The sequence below is a fragment of the Palaemon carinicauda genome, chromosome 8 (assembly GCF_036898095.1).
Source record: "Palaemon carinicauda isolate YSFRI2023 chromosome 8, ASM3689809v2, whole genome shotgun sequence".
Taxonomy (NCBI): Eukaryota; Metazoa; Arthropoda; class Malacostraca; order Decapoda; family Palaemonidae; genus Palaemon; species Palaemon carinicauda.
The window spans coordinates 54019431-54042039 of record NC_090732.1 but is presented as its reverse complement, the minus strand read 5'-3'; the positions used below and the strand labels follow the sequence as shown (position 1 = coordinate 54042039).

The 22609-nt window shown below is 42.8% G+C and overlaps 1 protein-coding gene across 2 annotated transcripts in view; it reads left to right on the top strand.

Moving 5' to 3' along the window:
• LOC137645733 (zinc finger protein ZFP2-like) overlaps nucleotides 1-22609 on the top strand; it is a 480606-nt gene that overhangs the window by 94159 nt on the left and 363838 nt on the right. For both annotated transcript variants that reach the window (XM_068378620.1, XM_068378621.1), the window contains exon 2: nucleotides 12786-12908. In XM_068378620.1, the coding sequence (XP_068234721.1) occupies nucleotides 12786-12908 (123 nt within the window). The remainder of the gene's footprint in view (nucleotides 1-12785; nucleotides 12909-22609) is intronic.

Here is a 22609-nt window from a genome sequence, read left to right as displayed (position 1 = left end):
ATAGGTAAGTAAATAACATTTACTACTCTCCCTGGAGGAGAGATCGATCTGGTCTCGGACACAGGACAAAGGTTAATATTCGAATAGGAATATTATCCAGGCATGAGTGAGCATATAACATAATTACATATATTATTCTTCTCATTTTTCAGGGAAAAAAGGAGTAAATGAAACTATAACAATCGTATATTTCTTGATAAAGAATAAGAGCGGAGAGAGACGCATATGGAATAAAATAGACATTTTATTTCAAAGATTGCAGATCATTATGGTAGTAATTACAATAATGAATATAGAGTTTATTTACAATAATAAAAGAATAATGTACATAGAAAATAAAGACTTTAATCTTGATTCTGAAAAGAAAATTTACTTTTTAGAAACACAAGTTCCAGAGGAACGTCAGTCTTTTTCAAAGAAAACACATCATGCCCTAGGACATGTGGCACTCGTGTAAAGTCTATGACATTTCACCTTGGTAAGAACAGTCTATTAGAAACACTAAGTGTCCATTAAATCACTATGTATCACAAAAGGGTCAACACAGGCACCCGTAGAGTTAAAGTCCCAAGTAACTCACTGTTCTATGAAGAGTTAAACAGCAGGTTTCATAACACTACCTGCGGCTACCACGAAATGCTTAACTTCGTGCACTTGTTTTGCGTAGTGCTTGAAGAAAACGCGCGATGATTTCCAGCCTGTAAAGCTCTTGAGGCTTTCGAAATCCATACTCTGGAAGAATTTCAGAGAAGAAGCGACTTTTCTAGGATCGTGACCTGCGGGTGTACTGTCAGGATCCGCTCTGCGAATGAAGTAGGTGATTTCCGCTCTTAGTTGTTTCAGTGACAGGTCGCTACCCGATGTTTCTCCTTTGAAGAGTTGTCCTCCACCGAAGTCTGAAGTTCTTCGAAGATAGACCTTAAGACTCTCCACTGGGCATAGAGAGACATCTTCCTTCAGGGGGCAGATTCTCCGAGGGCCCCATCTCTTGGTGGGTAGTTCATTCTTAGCGAGAAACGTCGGATCGGGGAAGAGGGTAAGCTCTCCTTTCTCTGCGAACAGGATATGACCCTCTTCTCTTGATAATGCCACTTTTTCACTGACTCGGGCTCCCGAGGCGAGAGCAAAAAGGAAGATAACTTTTTGAGTCAAGTCTTTCAGAGGGCACGAATCGTTGTCCAGGCTAGAAGCAAAACGGAGCACCTTGTCCAGGGACCAGGAGATAGGTTTTGGTGGGGGTGCTGGGCGTAGTCTAGCGCATGCCTTTGGCAGTTTATTGAAGATATCACTGGACAGATCAATCTGGAAGGCGTATAGGAGTGGTCTAGTCAAGGCCGATTTGCAGGTGGAAATCGTGTTGGCCGCTAAGCCTTGTCCATGAAGGTGAATGAAGAAGGACATACAAAAATCAATGGTGATTTCCGTAGGATTTTTTGCCTTGACGAAAGAGACCCACTTTCTCCAGGAAGATTCGTATTGCCGTCTGGTAGATTCAGTCTTGTATTCCTCGAGGAAATCTAAGCTTTTCTTCGAGATCCCAAACCTTTTCTTTGCGGCTAAGGAGAGAAAATCATGAGATGAAGGTCCCTGACTTTCAGTGATGAAGCGAAGACAGTCGACTTCTGTACTTGTTGAGAGAGAACTGGACCCGGTAGGGGAATCAGCGTGGGCTGCAGCTCCAGGACCAGAGGGTACCAATTGCTCCGGGGCCACTTGGGAGCCACTAGGGCCGCTGTCCATTTGAAGGTTCTCAGTTTGGAGAGGACTTTCAGCAGAAGGTTGGGAGGGGGGAACAGGTATATCTTGGACCATCTGTTCCAATCCAGTGACATGGCATCCACTGCTTCTGCCTTGGGGTCCTCGTATGGGGCCACATATCGAGGAAGTTGATTGTTGTCGCTCGTCGCGAAGAGATCGATCTGAAGTTCCGGGACTTGGTGAGAGATGAAGGAGAATGACCTTGCGTCTAGAGACCATTCCGACTCTATTGGGCTTGTCCTTGATAGAGCGTCTGCCGTCACGTTGCGGAATCCTTGTAGGTGAACTGCAGACATGTGCCATTTCTTCTTTTCTGCCAAACGAAAGATCGGAATAAGTACCTGATTTATCTGGGGCGATCTCGAGCTCTGACGATTGAGACATCTGACTACCACCGAGTTGTCCAGAGTCAGACGAATGTGGATCGAGGGAGGCGGGGAGAGTTTCTTCAGGGTGAGAAGAACCGCCATGGCCTCCAAGATGTTGATGTGAAACGTCTTGAATAGGGGAGACCATGTTCCTTGAACCTGTTGTTGGTGGGAGTGACCTCCCCAACCCTCCAGTGAAGTGTCTGTGTGGATGTTGATCGATGGAGGCGGGTGTTGAAAAGGAATGGACCTTTTCAGGGCCTTAGCTTCTGACCATGGCTTTAAGAGTAAGCGAAGTCTGTTTGGAAGCCGTCTCTTGAGGTCTCTTCTAGCGATGGATGCGAAACATCTCCAGACTCCCGCGGCATCCTTTAGCTGTGCACGAAGCACTGGGTTTGTCACAGAGGCGAACTGTAGAGAGCCGAGGACTTGTTCCTGCTGTCGTCTTGAGATCCGTTTGGATTTTAGAAGCCTTCTGACAGACCCTGCTATTTCCTTCCTTTTCTTCTGTGGGATGGAAAGGTGGTGTGACTGAAGATCCCAATGGATTCCCAACCATTGGAACTTCTGAGCTGGAGAGAGGCGAGATTTCTTGGTGTTTATCTTGAAGCCCAGATGCTCTAGGAACTGGGTGACTTTGTTGCAGGCTCTTACACAATTTTCGGGCGATGTCGACCAAACTAACCAGTCGTCTAGGTAGGCCATCACTTGGACGCCCTGAAGACGGAGCTGTTGGACGATTGCGTCTGCCAGCTTGGTGAAGATCCGTGGAGCCACGTTGAGCCCGAAGGGCATGGCCCTGAAGGCGTAACTTTTCCTTTGGAGTCGAAATCCTAGGTAGGAGGAAGCGTAATGATTCATTGGGATGTGCCAGTAGGCATCCGCCAGGTCTCTGGAGACCGTGTAGGCCCTTTGAGGCAGAAGGGTCCTTATTTGTTGCAGAGTCAGCATCTTGAATTTGTTGTTCGCAATGAACTTGTTGAGAGGGGATAAGTCTAGAATGACTCTGAGTTTGTCGGAGTCTTTCTTGGGAACGCAAAAGAGTCTCCCTTGGAACCTGGTTGACTTTACCTTCCTGATCACCTTCTTGTTCAAGAGTTCCAGGACATATTCTTCCAGGAGGGGGGTTGACTGTTGGAAGAATTGCTGGAAAGCTGGGGGTGGTTGAGTCCAGCTCCAGCCCAGTCCTTTCTTGACGATGCTGTGTGCCCAGGGATCGAAGGTCCAACGATCCTGGAATTGGCGGAGTCTTCCTCCCACTGGAAGCACATCATTGCTTCTGGTGTCCCGAGGGTTTGCCACCTCGGCCGCTAGCTCCCCTTCCTCCTCTGCCTCTGGAGGGACGGCGAGAAGAATCTCTGCCGGAGCCTCTGCCTGAGCCCCTACCTCTGGGACGAAAGGTAGTCGAGTGTTGCTCGTATGCAGGGGTGAAGACCGGAGACTGCGACACCACCAATTGGGGGACCAACTGAAAGGTCTCTTGCGGCTGCGTAGCCACTTGGGGAGTAGCGGGACCCGGAAACTGTCGTCTCTGTTGACGTTGCTGGGGTTTGGGCTTTGAAGCTTTCCTCTTAGGCTGAGGGCCATCATCCTGAGAGGACTTCCTCTTGCGGGACATGCCCCACTTATGGAGAAGGTTCCTATTCTTCGTGGCAGCTTTGTCCACTATCTCTTTCACCAAGGTATATGGGAAGAGATACTTGCCCCAGATATTGGAGGAAATCAGCCTCCGGGGTTCTTGTTTCACTGTCGCTTTAGCAAACACGAATTCACGACAGGCTCTGCGAGCCCTAGTGAAGCTATATAGGTCCTTGGTTATAGTCGCCAGGTGCGACTTAGCTAGGACCATATAAAAGTACGGGACTCTAGTATCCCCGGCCATGAGTTCAACCTGTACCTGGTGGGACAGCGACGCGGCGAGTCTCTCCTTCGTATCCTGTTCCCTACGAAGGAGGTGATCGTTCAGCCTTGGGAGGTCCTCATTGAATTGACGACCGGCTACATCAGGCTCGAGTTTCCCTACCGTGAAGGGCGACTGGATGTCTTTCCAGTGCCTATCATCGGGGGGAAGAGTAATGGAGAAGGGTCTGCACTCCTCCAGTGCAGGGCAAGGTTTCCCTTCCTCCACTGCCTTTATGACCGCTATGAAGGCCTTTCCGATGAAGGGGAAGGTCACAGAATTTGGCGCAACGAAGGTTGGATGCTTCTTGCTAAGCGCCGGCATCTTGGAGTTAGTGAAACCCCTACTCTTCACCGCCTGAGCTAACATAGCTCGGGCCTTCGCGAGATCGAACACAATAACTTCCTTTGGTTTGGTCTCCTCCTTTGAGGCTGGTTCGGACCTGAGCCGGACGTAACAGTCTGGATAAGCCTCGAAATTTTGGGAAGAACTCCACTTCCAGCAAGATAGAGCCAACCCTTTCACTGATGTATATCTTGCCAGTTGTAATTGGCATATGCTCGGCGTATCTCCATGGGTTAGCTTCCGAGCAGGTGGGGAGGTCCTTAACCGAAATCCTTTTCGGTTGTTTGAAGCTGACGAGAGTCGTCGGGAATTGTTCCAGAGTTTCTCTTAGCTTCTTTTCCATGAGGGCTTCAAGCATCTTGAAGACCTCTTGAGTGGCCGATGGAAGAGGGTCCGGGGTGGCAGAAGTCGAAGGAACAGGTTCCTCGGACGGTGCAGGAGTTACTGGGGGAGCAGGAGTGACCTCGGTCTCCGAATCAGGGTATTCCACCTGGTCTTCCTCATAGTCGAGTTCCTCGCCCATGAGGTTCTTCTCCGTCTCTTCCGACACCTCCGACATACGTTCCATGTTGTCGGAATCGAGATGGCACTCATGCATGGACTGTGCCATGACAACATCAGGTTCCACCACGATCTGGACGGTGGGGATCTGATCATGGGGGACCACTGAATCTTTTGATGATTTTGGGAAAAGCAAGGCCCTCAAGTCTTTGTTGGGAAGATACGGTCCAATGGCGTTCTTCTGGAAGCCACGCACCCATTTGCGTAGCTTATCCCTAGCAATGTCCCTTGCCTCCGCAGAAGGAGGATCGTGGAACGCCTCGACAAGAAGACTTTTGCAGACTGTACCACTCTGCGGGTCCCAATACTTCAAGTCACCTTTCTTGGCGGCGCAGGGGGCGTGGGTCCGGCACGCCTTGTGCCCGTAGGAGTCCAGGCGCTTCACCCCGCAGAAGTTACTCTCACACTTCAGATACTCCTCCTGTAAAAGAAAGAGATCAAGAGTACATGGAAGGCATAAGAATGACTTACATTACTCTAAAATTAAGGATAACTTAATCTAAAATTAAGAATAACTTAATTATAAGAACATATTAATGCTTAGGATTAATGAGCGGGAAAGGAAGTAGATAGACACATACTTGTGTATCCCGCCCAGCCGGGTACCGTAACCTTATCCGTAGACAATTCCTTTGTGCCCGAAGGTCACAATGAGGGAAATCTGTGTGGATGAACCAAGCTAGGCTTTTAACAGGAATTGTCCACAGAGTGTAATAGGGTCTGAGACCACTCAGATCGCTGTGGGAGAGGGGGCATAGGATAAACCCCTTATTAAATGTAGGTTTCCGCAATCGACTGCACTAAGATACACAGAGTATGCTGGAATTATTGTAATGTGCAATCAAACAGCATAGCCACAATCTTGGATGGTAAGACAATACCTATATGGAAGTGGCCAAGCCATCTGGCTGCAGTATATTGACTGTCGGAATGTTGCCGGCAGCCAGGGAAGGGGTACATGTCCCTTAACGTCTCATGAGGGTGCCGGCAGACCGACGGAACACCAGAGGCCGGTCCTGCAGGGTGGAAGGCATCAAGGCAGACACACTGAGTATCTATAAGGATAATACCTTAGTGGCGACCGCCGGCACAGCGGTGGGTCGTCGGCAGGGGGCGGCGGCTCCGGCAGCCGAAGGCTGACGGCATGGTGAGCCTTGGATCAATTCATAAGATAGATATGTATATGGTCGTATACCTAGATTGCCGGCAATCAATGCCGGCATGCGGGTGGCCGACTCCGAAAGTCGGCCGGCTGTTACTAGGTAAAACGAAGGGTGGGACGTCGGCGGTAAGTCGACGGAAGGCAGCAGCCTCCGGGACACGGAAGGCTGACGTCTTAAAGGGGGAAGGCATCTTATGAAAGAATGTCACCTGAGGTAGTGGCGGTTATCGCCGGCAGTAGAGACGGCAAGGGACCGGCACCAGCAGAGAAAGAGAGAAAGGTAAGGAGGAATGGAAGGGGTAAGATCCTATACCCCTCCGGCATCCCGCCGGAGAGAGTGCACTCATGATAGAAGTGGATACTCCTAACATCCGGCGGCAGAGAGCTGGCAGGTGGCCGGGTGCCTGTGGTAACCCAAGGGAGGGATAGAGGGCACTCAAAGAGGGGGAATCTCCCGCCGGCAGGACCGCCGCCGGCAACCACCCCCATAGAATGCTATGAAGGGTAAGTGTACCAGAGCGGCCAGCTAGCAGGAGAACAAGTTAGCCCTACCACTCCACCCGAGGGAGGAGTTGTAGGACTAAGGACAGAGGTGTGTAGGCAAGCCTACACCAAAGGGATAGGTGGGGAGGGAGAAGAATGGGTCTTTCTAAAGAGGAGACTGCATGAGAACGGCCACCAAGGTAAGGGAGAACGCTCCTTAACCTAGGATAGGTAGCCCAGATCGAGAACTGTACTAATGTACCGTCTCAAACTATAATAAGGCAGAGTCAACCCCCCAGAGCTTAACCTAGAGTAGGAGGACTAACTCCTAGACTAGGAAAGCTTGAAAGACACATCGCTAGTTGCAGGGAGGAAGAAGTAACCCAACCAGGTGCAACTGAGGAATGGCAGGGCCCTTCCTAATATCTCAGGCACGACCCTAAGGGAAGGTCATTCCCTTAGGGTAGGCAGAGAAGCGATAAATACTCTGATTGTAGACGAGATTCCCCTATATAGAAGGGAAAGCAAGTCTACCCAGAGGGAATGCCCGCAGGCAGGGGGAATAGGAAGCATATAAGGGTTCTTACATTAGGTTAGGAGGGGATGATACACAATCAACACGGTCCCTTATATGGTCCCCGAAGGCGAAAACACTTACATCACAGTAATTAGTATGTTTAATAATGCCACAATCTTCATAACTTAACTTAGGAACACTGGTATATATCATGCATGAAAACAAGCACTAGGCTGACCAGCCTAGGGGCTAAGCTAGCCATCTAGTATGGGGTTGAACAGCGACCGAGTCTGATGAGCGCTAAACACGATATAAAGTTTCCCTAGCTATGAAGACTAAATAACTGATAATATTAATTAGTTAAAAGACCGGAGAGGGCTGTTCCGGCTAACTAAATAAAGCATGCAACATGAACAGCGGCGCCAGTCCGGTATCGGCACAGCTCTGCCACAAAACACAATATTTTACGAAAAGTAGAAGTTACTTTACGGCTAGAGCTTATTCAAACAATACTGGGACCTGGTACTCAACTTTCCAGAAGAAGGCGAGGCTGAAGGTAGCGACATAATGGCGATGTAAGCTGATAAAGTAAGCACTTGGGAAAATTCCTACTTAGCAAAGAAGCTACAGGCGAAAGGATGAGGACGGACGTGACGTCATTTAGCAATGGCGCCCGTTTGTTTACGTCTCGAGTACCAAAAGCAGCCACGGATGAGTGTAACTGTGGAACGGCTCCTTAGTTACTCAGCCACCTTTCCCTATCGAAGTGTTAACTCTATATGGGGTGTAGATAGCTATGTGATGTGTTAATACATGCGTCCCCTGTTGATGTACGATATCCTAGAGGGAAACCTTTAGGGTACTCGCACCAGAAGTTAGAATTCTGTGATAACCTTTAGTTTAATTCTCTGGGAATATCCACTGTAGTTAAATATACCCAAGGAAGCTACTGAAGGAACCTTCCACCAGGACGTCATGGCTTGAGCCCAAATATATATATATATATATATATATATATATATATATATATATATATATATATATATATGTATATATGCACATACATACATACATACAGTAGGGTCCCTAATTTATGTGAGAATTAGGTCGAACAATGGGCCCGCCTAAATGGGAAATCGCTGATTTCGAAACACATAAAATGAATAATTCCATTGAGCCCATGGCAAACAGCAACTTGCCCATTGAAACATGTTTACTACCCATTTTCAATACTTTCTATGTACTATACTGTATTCTTTTATACTATTAAATTGTTCATATAATTAAATCAAACATTTAAAATGTGTTAAAGTTTCAATAACTTGGAAAATGTTAAAATTACAAGCAGGATTGGTGTAAATACCGTATATGTCCCGTAATATTAGGACAAATTTTGATAAGTTTAATTAAGTTATATCAATTGTATAAGACAACTGGTCAATAGATAAACCATTGCTGTATAGACTAGCTTTTGTTGTATCATTGAAAATCCAAAATTAAAGAAATGAAGGTGATTTTATATCATGCATTTCCTAAACCCACCAAAAGGCACAATAAAAACAGAAACCATTGTTTTGTTTACGTTCATCTATGTTCATAACAAAGAAATGAATGCATTTACATATCTGTGTTTAGGTTAAATAAAATAACCCACAGTGTATGAAAAATTAAATTTATCTAGCTTTCAAAGGGACCATCTCCATTCCTCTTCAGAAAACAAATGGTTAAAAATTTTGAAAAATGAGGCACAGATAGGTTCGTTGGAAATAAAAAATTTGTTTCAGTTTAAGCGAAAATTAACAGCATTTCATGGTGGTTTGTTTACAGCCTTTAACGATTCCTAAACAATAGTTACATTGTTTTTGAGAATATTATTTAAAAACGGATCTAATTTAAAATTACTTTGATAAACATTATAATTCTTAGAATTTTGAATTAAAATAGTTTCAATCAGTTTTCGTCTATGTGTATCAGGCATTGATATCAATTTGATATCAATCAGGCATTGATATCAATGCCTGATACACATACAGTAGACGAGAGAGAATTAGCTGTTGTAATCGAATGCCATGTTTTTGTTTCTTGTACCACCTGAAGCGAGGAATTGCTCACCACAACTGACAATAGTCATGTTAATTTCATTGTTAAACTCAGGTTGCCATATGTGAACTAAGATTTTATTTGTTACACAAACAGAGAGAGAGGTTTTTATAATTAAACTGTGTACTATACAAAACAAAACTTTGTAAAGCAAATCTATACTGTTTAAAAATATGACCGAAAATATTGCCGATTCGTTACTGTAGTTAGACTATTCACTGCCGATAAACGAACCCATCCTACATGTGAGAACCTTGAAGAGCCACAGAGAAAACTAAAGCTTTTATATAGACTGTACTAAACAACAATAATGCTCTAATATACCACCATTGACACTACCATTACAATTATCGAAAGGTTAGAGAAAGATATTGCCGAGAACGTAACCACAATTCTGTTTACATTTCGTCAGCTGGACTCGCATAGTTAAAAGTTGATTTCATTGTTGATATCAAATTTTCCCCTAAATAGGCTATTTATTATGAAATTATGTTAATGAAATGTAAGGTGAATATCATTTGGTTACACATATTATCAGGCACCGTATGTAGTGCTATTAATATAAGGAAAGAGACAATAGATTTGATACATTTTGTGGTGCTTGACTCGCAGACTTTGAACAGCTTCCAGGTACAGAAAATTTATTTTTGAAAACTAGGGACCACATGAATTGGGAATCGCATAATTCGGGACGGTACTGTGTGTGTGTGTTTGTGTGCGTGTATATATATATATATATATATATATATATATATATATATATATATATATATATATATAAATGTATATGTATATATGCTGTAGATATGTATAAATATATATATATATATATATATATATATATATATATATATATATATATATATATATATATATATATGTGTGTGTGTGTGTGTGTGTGAGTATATATAGGATATAAATATATATATATATATATATATATATATATATATATATATATATGAATATATATATATATATATATATATATATATATATATATATATGAATATATATATATATATATATATATATATATATATATATATTTATATATATATATATATATATATATATATATATATATATATATATGTCATTACACAATGATGGCTCCTGGGTCTGGGCACCAAAAATATGTTAAACTATGGCTCGTGACTGGGAACCAAGCTTGCAAGCTAAACAACCACTTTAGTTCTAAACTCACCTGTTTGTTTATAGATTAAATCTGTTACACTTGGAAATATTAATGCCCGAACTCCCAGACGGCAATATCTAAAACCATGAATATTTAAAGGTCTCTTGAATTTGCTCAAAACAAAACTGGGTAATTATTCTTAAGAATTATTTAAAACTATAGATCACTCGAAATATTAAGTCTGAACAATGCTTAGACAAAAATGTTACAATCTGATCTTATGATCACTTGACTTGAAAATTAAATCTAAATACAACCTTAGACTAAGACAAAAGGAATAATACAATGAAAATTGTAAATTTACTGGTTTCACTTTAAATTAAAGCTGAATACAAATATTTGAATATGATACTTAATGAAAATCGGTAACCAGATGACGATACAAAATCTTTTCTCATTATTACAGAGCATTTACAAAAAATCTTACATAATGGCAGTACTCACCACAACACTGTGAATTTAAAATGGCTTGCCAAATTTACAGCAACGTTTTAACTTACTACATGCGATATACGTGGAGGCACAAAATCACTTTGGAGAGGACACACTATAGGTACTGAAGAATTTTTCAAACAATACTCTGAGCTGAGAGAGAGGGGAGATGGCGATGACTTAAGGCTGGTATTCTCTATCCACCTACGAAGCCCTGGGGGTCCCCATATATATGAAGCTTAACTACTTCCAGCAACTTGCCGAAGATCTGTGAAACGTGGGGGACCGGGCTCAGGCGTCAGAGTTACCAAGTATTGCTCTTTCTAACGTGTACTCACGCAACGGCAGATTTCTCTCTTAGTCAGCTAGCTCAGCCCATCGTTTGTCCCCGAAATAAAAAAAAAGATAACATCCTATCACTAGGTTTTTCCCGAATTTTCCAAAGCACGTGGCACCCAAAACAATTGCTTATTTTCTTTCAAACATGACGCAATACCTCATGAAAATATAAAAGAACATTACATAAGCCATTGTTCATATTTCATATGGTCACATAACACTCATAAACAGATTACGTAAGACTTCGTAACATAGATAAGTGCAACTAAAAGTTAATTCTTAAAAATCAAGTAAATTTACATATAACAACTTGAATAAAGAATATAGTGAAAATAACGATGAAGGCCTTACGTAATTTACATAATGTACTTACATCTACACGAGAGGAGCTCATTTTATGGGCTGGCTAACCTCTCTTCAATGCACAAATTGAATATAATTTAAGTCATTATTAAACTACTGTATTTACTCTACCATAGACCAGCTTCGTAAGAATATATATATATATATATATATATATATATATATATATATATATATATATATATATATATATATGTATATATATACATATGTATATATGTATAGATATGTACTGTATATTTATATAGATGTATATATATACATATATATATATAATATATATATATATATATGTATATATATATATATATATATATATATATATATATATTTATGTATATGTATATTTATGTATATTTATCTATATATATATATATATATATATATATATATATATATATATATATAGACTTTATATATTTTTACATGTATATAGATATATAAGTGTATATATATACTGTATATATATACTGTATATATATATATATATATATATATATATATATATATATATGTGTGTGTGTGTGTGTGTGTGTGTGTGTATATACATATACAGTATATATGAATTTTATATATGTATATATATATATATATATATATATATATATATATATATATATTCTTATGAAGCTGGCCTAGTGTAGATTAAATACAGAAGTTTATTCATGTATTTTATTTTGTTTTCATATATACATTAAAGAGGTTAGCCAGCTCTTAAGACGAGTTCCTGTCGTGTAGACGTAATTTTATTATGCAAATTACGTATGACTTTCATCGTCAGTTTCAATGTATTCTTTATTCAAGTTAGTTAGTATATGTAATTTTATGTTATTTTAAGAATTAACTTTTCATTTCACGTATTGTGTAACAAAGTCTTACGTAACCTATTTGAGTGTTATATGACCATACAAAGTATGAACAAGGGCTTATGTAATGCTCTTTTATATTTTTATGAGCTATTGCATTATGTTTGTTTAGACTTTAATGGCGAGTTCATGTATTATCATACCATGATGGGACCATGTTTTTTTTATTTGCTTAATTTGATGATTCCCGTTTTCTCATTAATGGTAATATTATTTCAACAGGAATCTTCTATTAGTGACCTTACTGCTTGAGGTCTGGGCATTTTATTTTGTGAAAACATGCTTTTCATGTCAGTAGCCTTTTTAACTCTTTTTGAATTATCATTTATTTAGATATTAATTATCAAATATATTTCAGGTTGTCATATGGTCTGATGTAAAATTGTTTTCCAGATTCAAGAGGTTGTGAAGGTTGCACATCAAATAAATAAAAATGACCAGAAAGTGGCACATGAGTTGTGGTCAAAAGCGTATAAAGAAATCCAGGTTGTATGGAAAACCAATTCTGATCCACAAGTAAGTTATGATTTTTATCAACACTGGTTAAAAACAAACTTTCGAGTTATTTTTATTTGTTTACTCCTAGGTTGTTTTTCTATGGTTTCTATGCATATCTCCACACAGAGTTAGCGCACTCCAGCCTCTGTGAGGCTGACCCATTCTCCTTATGGTCACCGTCGCTTACAGTTCTCCCATGCTATGATCCCGACTCCTTGGTAGATTACAGAGTACTTTCACTTGGTTCCATCACTAACAAACGTAACGTTATTTGATGGGGATTATCTTTCGGCGAAGCTAGAAGACTAGCCATTAGGACTTTAATGCGAGGTGTCAACCATCCAACCACTAGTTAGTGGGAGGGTGTAGGGGTATTATCCGGGGTAACGGATTACCCCCTCTCACTCACACACCAGGGATATTTTACCACTTTTTCTTTTGGCTCTGAAGAGAACAGACGTGTTTTCTCTCTGCTCCCGCTAAGATTTAGCCATACAGACTATTGCTTTAAAATTGCTTTTTCTCTTTCAGGTGTGATTGTTCTTTGATGCTCTCCATGCGCGTATATCCAGTAACTGAAGGGCACATTGTGGCACCTTCATGTCCTCTGTGAAGACCAACCCCCACTCCTTATGTCCTACCTGTAGAGAGCGTCGTTGTGAGCAGGGTTCCACCTGTGATGAGTGTAGGGAGTTGCCTGCCTCCCAGTGGGAGAGGTTTAGGCTTCGGCGAAAGAAGAAGTCTAAGTGAAACCCTTTGCCTTCGGGGTCTTCCTTGAGGGCTAAGAGACCTCGGACTCCTCTCACTCCACGACCTCTTCTTGAAGCTCCTCCTCGATCCGGCTCTTCCGAGGGACGGTAGAGTAGGAGCGTATAATGTTTAACTCCTTGGTAACCTCAGGGTAACGGGAGCGTTGTTGTTTCCCCAAGAGAAGCACCTTCGCCCACTTCTTCGGGCAAGTTTTTTTCATTTTCAGATGTGTTTCAGGCTTTGCTGTTGCTGGGTGTGGACCTTCTCCCAAGGAAGTCCTCCTTGAGCTCCAGTGGGATCCTTGTTCTGTTGCCCCTGTTGTTGCTGCCCCATCTCCTATTGACTTGCTGGCTGTGTGCAAAGCCCATCCCGCGCCTTCTCCTGTTCCAGCCAGTGCTGTTCGTGACCCTCGCACCCATTCGCCCACTCTTTGATGACGTGCCGACGACAAGTCCTACCACCATCCTTGGGCCTCCTCGTCTTCTAAAGATCGTAGACCTCTTCGTTCGTCCTTTAGGCAGCGCTCCAGTTCCCGAGATCTGCGATCTTCTCGTTCTTCTGTTCGTGATAGTCGGTCTTCACGGGATTATCACTCGCTGGCTCGTGCTTGTCACTCAACATCTCATGATCGAAACTCGCCAGCGCTTGATGTACGCTCTTCTGACCGGCGTTCTCCTGCTAATCATCATTTTACAGCTCAACGCTCGCCTTCTGCTTGTCGTTCATCAGGACAAGACTTTCCAACGCATCGTTCGCCGTCTTGTCACTCCAGACAATTTCCCACCTGACTACACTCTCCTGCTCACTGTTCTCCATCGTGCAGATCTCGGACACTACGATCTCCTGGTCATCGATCATCACCTACATCTCGTCAATCAGAGACGTGACGCTCTCCAACGTGTCACTCCCCATCTCATTGCGCTGCTCGCCATAGTTCTTTGACACAACGCTCTCCAGTTCGTCGCTTGCCAATGCATCACACACTATATCACCAATTTCCTTATCATCAATCTCTTATGTCACGCTCACCAGGGAGTCGCTCGCCCCCGCATTGCTCACCATCGCGACGCTCCCTAACGCATCATTCCCTTTCACAACGAACATCCACAAGACGCTCTCCTACGCGTCTCTCGCTGACGCATCACGCCCCTTCCAGATGTTCTCCTTCTCGATGCTCACCATCATGTCGATCGTCATTGCGTCGCTTGCCATCACGTCACTCGTCATCGCCCTGCTCACCTTCTCAACGTTTGCCTGCCTCACGATCACCTGCTCTTCAATCTTTCAAGCGTAATCATCGGTTGACTTCTTATCAAAGGTCTCCAAGGGTGCCTCTTCCTCATTCACCATCTTTTCCTCGTGAATTTTGTGTGCTAACTTGCGAATCGAGTACTTTTACGGGTGAATTGGAAGTTCCTGCGCGTGTTTCACACACACTCGTAAACATTTCACAAGAATTCCTGAGCGTGGAGCCTCCTCAAAACCCTTCGACCTCAGCGGCTGCTATTAGGAGGCCAGTTTCCTTCCCAGAAGGCTTCCAACAGCCTCCGAACAGGTATGCTCATGTGCCTATCTCTCCAGACCGCTCTAGGTTCCAGGTTCCGAGGCCTCTCCCTGCGAGGAAGTGTTCTCCGCCTTCAGGCCTCCCCTAGGACACCCCGGACCTGTCAGTTGTTGGTGAACAACCATTCTAGTTCAACAACCTGATTAAAGCGGTCAGATTGGCCATGGCAGATCTTCCCAAACAGGGGGGGACTCCTCCTAGACAGAGGATCGTTGTTGCCTCTACCTGATCATCCCATTGTAGACGTCAGTTTCCCTCTCTTCCTATATTTTTCCTTTTGACCCCAGGAAGAGATCTGCTTCTGCTAGGGAGGCCCCTTTCTCCCATTGGGAGACTGAGAAGGGGCACCCAGGTTCTGGTGTGGGACTTTTAACACCCTGGAGCTGACACCTGACATCACAGAGAGACAGAGGAGGAGGATGCTGAAACAGACTGCTCCACATGCAGATCTTTCTCACCCCAGAGTGAGCAGGGACTTAGGCTCTCCTCGAGAGATTTCTCGCGTGCCTTATTTCTGACCTTCTCCGATTGAGATACTTCTTCCCGAAGTACAGTCTGCTTCCATTCCACCTCTGCAGGAAGTTGAACCTCAAGCAAGAGAGGTTCAAGTGCTTAAGGAATGGTAGGCACCCTCCAGACCTTCCTTGCTAAGGGAGGGTTTACCGTCACATAGGGAGCCTAAGGATATGAAGAATTCTAAGGCACATGAGACCCTCATGCAAGCGAGGGCTAGAAGTTCTCCTGTAGCGAGTTCCTCTCATGGTGTCCTTCCTGTTGATGACCTTGACCCATCCCAGGCTTCTATAAGTGAAGCTTGAAGGTAGAGGATTTACTTGGCTCTGATGAAGACAACCTCCTTAGGACAGCAAGTCGAAAATTGCAGGTCAAAAAGTACGCTATGCAGTCTGCTTCGCTGCTGGATCTGTGGTTGGGTTCACTGGGCCACCTTGTACGAACCGAGGATTGATCCAAGGAGACCTTTCTCTTGCCAGGCACTTGGACCTTAGAGTTCTTATCCCAACAGGCTGTCAACCTGTGGTTGAATGTAATTCTTAAGAGAGGAGATGCTGTGACTGAAAGGTTTCACAGGCAGGTCCATCGAGCTGAAGTGTCCAGGCTCAGGAACTCTACTCTCAAAGGAACCTCTCTCTTCGAGCCAGAGGATGTTGAGAGGGCAGCTGATTGTTGGAGAAAATCAACTAAGGATTCTCTCCCTCATCGGGCATTGACCACAGGCCCTATGGGAAGGCTCCTCCACCTCCCAAGAATCAGCCGCAGGCCAGCAAACCCTCAACCAGTAGGACAGCAGGGTCCTCCAAAAATGTGTCATGGCAGCACTTTCCTGCCAAATATCCAAAGGATTCCAAACTCTCCAGAGGAGCTAAAAGTGGTAGGGGTAGGGACAGAGGCTGCTCCCGTTATAGAGGACAGAGCAATCCTCTCGGCAGCCCACCGGTGGGGAGATGCCTGCAATGCTGCTGGTAGATGTGGATGCAGCTCGGGGCATATAGTTGGACAATCTCCGTGCTTTGTGTAGGGTTTTGCATCACGTTCCTATAATCCCCTCCTCCACTGACTCGGGATCCATTCCCATCGATCTCCTATGCGAAGGAATCCGCAAAGGAGCTGGCTCTTCAGGCCAAAGTACAGACCATGTTGGAGAAGGGCGCTCTCCAATAGGTCCTTGACCGGTCCCCAGGCTTCTTCAGTTGACTCTTTTTTGTGAAAAAGGCATCTGGAGGCTGGAGACCAGTTATCGATCTCTCGACCCTGAACAAGTTTGTTCTACAAACTCCAGTCAAGATGGAGACGTCAAACACAGTCATTCAGGGAGTAAAGCCTCATGACTTTATTTCGTTAGCACTCTTAAGATTTCATGAGAGTGTTTGCTCTAGTGTCATCCTGGGCTCACAGAATAGGCATTCGTCTCCTTTGTTACCTCAACAATTGGCTGATTCTTGCAGACTCGGTGGAGACCCTTCTTTGACACCGAGACCGGCCATTAGAGTTTTGTCAGGATCTGGGGATCGTGATGAATCTCGAGAAATTATCTCTAAACCCCTCTCAAAGACTGGTATACCTGGGTATAATAATTGACACCAATCTTCAGAAAGTCTTTCCATCAGACGACAGAGTACGCAGGCTGAGGGAGGTGGCAAGCCTCTTCCTCAGACGAGAAGAGCTTCCAGCCCAACAGTGGTTGTGTCTTCTAGGTCATTTAGCCTCCATGGTCCGTCTAGTGCCCAAACGGTCGCCTCAGAGTTCGATCACTTCAGTGGCAACTAAAATCCAGGTGTTACCAGCACACGGGCTCCCCGGATACTCTTGTTCCCATAGGGCAGGAGCAGAAGATGGATCTGCTGTGGTTGGTGACAGAGGAGAACCTCCGTAGAGGGACAGATCTTCCTGTTTCTCCCTCGGAATTGAGGCTCTATACAGATGCATCAAAAGAAAAGTGGGGGCCCCACATGCAGCAGTACACAGCCTCCAGGCTATGGTCCGTGTCCAAAAGGTACCAGCATATAATTCTCCTAGAGAAGGGAGCAGCCTTTCTAGCCCCTCAACAGTTCCAGCAGTTCCTGGCAGGTCACTCTGTGGTGTTGCCGAGCAACAACACCACCGTATGGTATACATAAACAAACAAGGTAATACCTTCTCGCAGCCCCTATGCCATCTGGCAGTAGAGACTCTACGATGGGCAGAAGAACACTCGGTGTCCCTATCCGCATGCTTCATTGCAGGCAAAAGGAATAAGCTTGCAGACAATCTGAGCAGAGCGACTCAGATAGTTGGCTCCGAATGGTCTTTGAATCATTTAATAGCCAACAAAGTCCTGACTTTGTGAGGTTCCTCGACTGATGACCTGTTCGCGACGTCCCTGAACTTCAGGCTCCCTCTTTATTGCTCCAAAGTCCTGGATCCTCAGGCTTTCTGGCAAGATTCATTCTAACCATGGTGGGATAACATCGACGTGTACGCCTTTCCCCTGTTCTGTAGGATAGTTGAGCCACTAGGGTGTGGACATGTTTTGCGGGGAGCTCCGTTCAACACTCGCCCTAAGTCGTGTTTTAGCTTTCTGTTTCTGGCTTAGAATATCATTGAAAAGATATTACTTAACCCGTTGGAGAAACCTAAGTGATAAGAAACAGTACACTGTGCCTGTCCCTAACTATTTCTGCCTCATATGTAATACCTCGGATGGAGATTGGAAGAAATGGATGGATGTGAATGCAATAGATTCTACCATAAGAAATGTGTGTATACAGTATAGTGACAGGCATCACTGATAATGAATGGAAGAACAAAGATTGGTTATGCCCACACCACGTTTATATAGATCAAAATTAAAGGAAAATGTGAATATGAGAGAAGAGGCCCTGAACAAACAAGACACGAAAATAGCTGACTTGGAAAACAAACTTGTGGACCTTAGCGCACATGCAGCAAATTTCACCCAGACTACTGACCTCACTGAGAAAGTTGATATTCTTTCCATGAATATGGAATCAATTGAGGCAACACTTCAAACATTAATGGACGCAAAACCAGAGAAAACAACATTTGCTGACGAAGTGAAGGAAAAAAATCTGTTGGTAATGAAATCAACAAATACAACAACTAAACTTACTGAAAGAAAACACAAGGTTGAACAGGCACTTAAAGACATTCCTATACTTAACACAAGGTCAACTATGAATGGAAATTTTGTTGTAAACTTTGCAAACGAAATGATCAGAGAAGAGGCTGGAAACAAAATTCAAACATTGGTTGCCGACAATGAAACGAGAAAAATTGGAAAACAAAAACCAAAAATAATGATATGCAATGTGTACAATGATGAAGATGATGTAGTAAATGCTTTTATTCAAAGAAATAGATGCCTGGACCAAATCCAAAATATAGAAGAGAAGATAAGTGTAGTCCTGAAGAAAAATGCTTCAGGTGGGACCACCCACTGTGTGCTGAAATGTGATCCTGAAGTTCAGAGGGCTATTCATGATAATGGGGACAATGTTTCGTTATGATGGGGTACTTATAATATACGTGATAGGTACCTCGTGATCACCTACTACCACTGTCAGAGGTATAGACATCTTGAAAAAGATTGCAAGTCTAAGAATGATGATAAAGTCTGTGGGAAATGTTCAGGAAAACATTCCACCAAGGAGTGTAATTCTCAAGTGTCAGTGTACTAACTGCACAAAGTTAAACTTTCTTGATGTACTCGTTTGGCTTTCCAGTCATCTGACAAACGTGACATGCATGTCATAACTGGCTCACATCGTTATGCATGCCAGGCCAGAAAAAGTGTTTCATAATCTTCTCTGTCGTCTTTCTTATTCCCATGAGTCGTGTCTCATGCGCTATGGCGATCACCTGTCTTCTCAACGGTGCGGGATATCCCAGGGATATTGGCAGGTCTATGCTTTCTCATAAGCAATCCATCCTTAAGATAATAACAGGTGGGAGACTGCTGCACCTCCGTCTCATCCACCACACGGTACAATAACTCTTAACGTCGCATCCATCCGTTGCAATCCTACCATACTTTTCTGACTAACTTGTCCTAATTCTAATGCTCAGTTCTCTATTTCTTCCAAGTCCATTGCTTCCTTGCCTTCCTGTTCTTTCGTCTGTCATTCCTCTCCTCTCAGGCCTACTCGGGAGTTCTCCTCTTGTGTACTATCAAGGGAATCCTCTTCTATAAACAAATCCTCCAAGTTCATCAGTCCTTCGGTTTCTCTGTCTTCTTCTGCACCCACTTTCTTCGGCAAACTCCTAGTCGTCACACAACTAGGAAACAGGTACTGGTAGTCCCTCTCGAGTTCAGTTCTAGGACTATACTTCAATGGCTTCTCCGTTACAATGGGACAAGGCACAAACGGCGCTCCACCAACCTCATTACCCAGTAGGACTTCCACTCCTTCGACAGCCAATGAATCCTTTACCGCAAAATCAAAATGACATATCACCAACTTGCATGACAAGTTTCAAATGGCAAATAGGGGTAAGCTCCTCACCTCCTATTCCCTTCCAAATGACCGAATCTCCTGTGAGATGGTTACACCAACGGGTGCACACCACACTATGATTAGATCCTTTATTGCCACACTTATAACAGACAATAATAATCTTCTGCATATCTTTCACGATACCTGAAGGAGGACAATCCAACGATTGCTGTTGTGGTACTATCACATTTTGCTTTGGAATAGTACCTGTGATACTTATGGCTTGTCATTCTATATTAATGAATAAACTAGTTTTCAACAGCAAAACCATTTATGATTAACTTTCCCAGTACCTATTGAACCTGTTGTTCCCGTAATTATTACTGAACTGGTTTCCATAGTTGGATGCATATTTGACACTTGGCTGGAACTAGGGTTGAACTTCATACGTGAGGAGGGTTTACGACTGATAATATTATAATCTTCACTCAGCGAAGTGGCTTTATCAAGTTTCTTCACCTCTCTCTCATGTACGTTCAAATATGTTCAGGAATTCCTCGTAAATACTGTTCCAGCACTATCAATTCTTCTAAATCAGCCATCTGTCTCACTTTGGCAGCCTCTATACATCTCTTAAAACAACGTCGTACCTTATGAGTGTAATCCAGGAAAATCATTTTCTCGTCCTTCCGCAAACTTTAGAATCTTTCATTATAATATTTAGAGGTCATCTGATACACTTGCAGCATGCTCCTCATCACTTCTTAATACTACTTATTCTTGTCCTGAGACAAGGCAAGAGATGCACTACATCCTTTTCCAATAAGGACAATGCAATAACACAGACCATTTATTTTCGGGCCATTCCATCGTCGATGCGACTGTTTCAAAATGATCAAAGAATTCGTCGGGAGTTTCTTTTGTGAATTTCGGAATTAACCTTTGCACATTCGTCACATTAAACACGGTATCGTTCATAGCAGGGGTCATCTCTGTCTGAGTTGCCGACCTTGCACGAGCATTGAACAGTTCCAATTCCCTTGCAGTCCCGCTTCTTCTCTCTCTCTTTCTTCCTGTCTTGCTTCCATTTCCCCCACATGTTTTGCGATTACTCTGGCCTTTTCTCTCTCTTTCTTCTTGTCGTGCAATTTCTCTTACCTCTTCTCTCTCTATTTCTTCTCGTCTTGCAATTTCTCTTGCATCTTCTCTCTCTCTTTCTTCCTGTTCTCTGTCTTTTTCTTCTCGTCTTGCAATTTCTCTTGGCTCTTCTCTCTCTCTTTCTTCCCGTTCTGCCATCATCTTCAACTTAATCAAATTCTCTTCTGCTGCAATTCATCTAATCTCAGCCTCTACATTCCTTTTTGCTTTCATTCCTTCAGTTTTAGGCAACTAATACTTGCTTCGCTACAGATTCTGCTTCAGCCTTCTCCGACTGGTTGCGAGCTGCTACAATATCTTCTTTAGACAACTTTCCTGAGTTTAGCAATGCTTCTGAGGCCAGACACTTGATTTAGGCTTAAATCATTCCACTCATTGCATGGCCACCACATGCCATTAAAATAGAGAGCCACTGAGCTCTAGTTACATTAGCTTCTGACAATTCCTGAACTATTGAGTTTTCTTAAAACTCTTGTACATTTAACTCTGCCATCTTGTACTTTACAAAAAATTATAGCTCTCCTAAAATATACCCTTACAATACACCGAATCCTATCCACACTAAACTGTTCAAACCTTTAATGAAAAAACAGATTTGTTATCACCAATATTTAAAACAGATTCGCTCAATCCCTAGGGTCTGGGCACCAAAAATATATGTTACGGCTGGCAAACGACGTAAATTCCCGATCTCCAAAACTCGCCTGCTTTATTTTACATAAATCTGTTACACTTAAAAATTCCCAAGCTCTGAGAATATTACGCAACTCCCAGACGACAATATATATGAACACTGAATATCCAAAGGTCCCTTACATTACTCAAAACAAAAACTAGGTGATTACTTTACTTGAACTATTCTAAAACCAATCTCTTAATTAGGTTCTTAGTCAGCGAATACAAGCAAAGCACTGTGAAAAAATATTGATGATTGAAATAATACACACTTTACAAAAATTAATATATTATATAAAAAAGTTAACAAAAATACAAAAGAATTAACACCAAAAATAAATCACGCGAAATATCGAATCTGAACTAAATCTTAGACTAAGACAAAAGAAAGACACTTTGAAGAATTATACAATCACGTGTTTCACTGGAAATTACTGTAACTTATGAAAATATTTAATTTTGACAATTAATGAAAAAATTAACACTGAACACTGGTGATTAAACAATAATGAAATTTACATGCATGTAACTGTTACACTTACGTCTTTTGGTTCGCACGAGGTTACAGAACGGTTAAGCAAAATCAATACACTTAACTGTTTAACTTAAATCTCACAGGG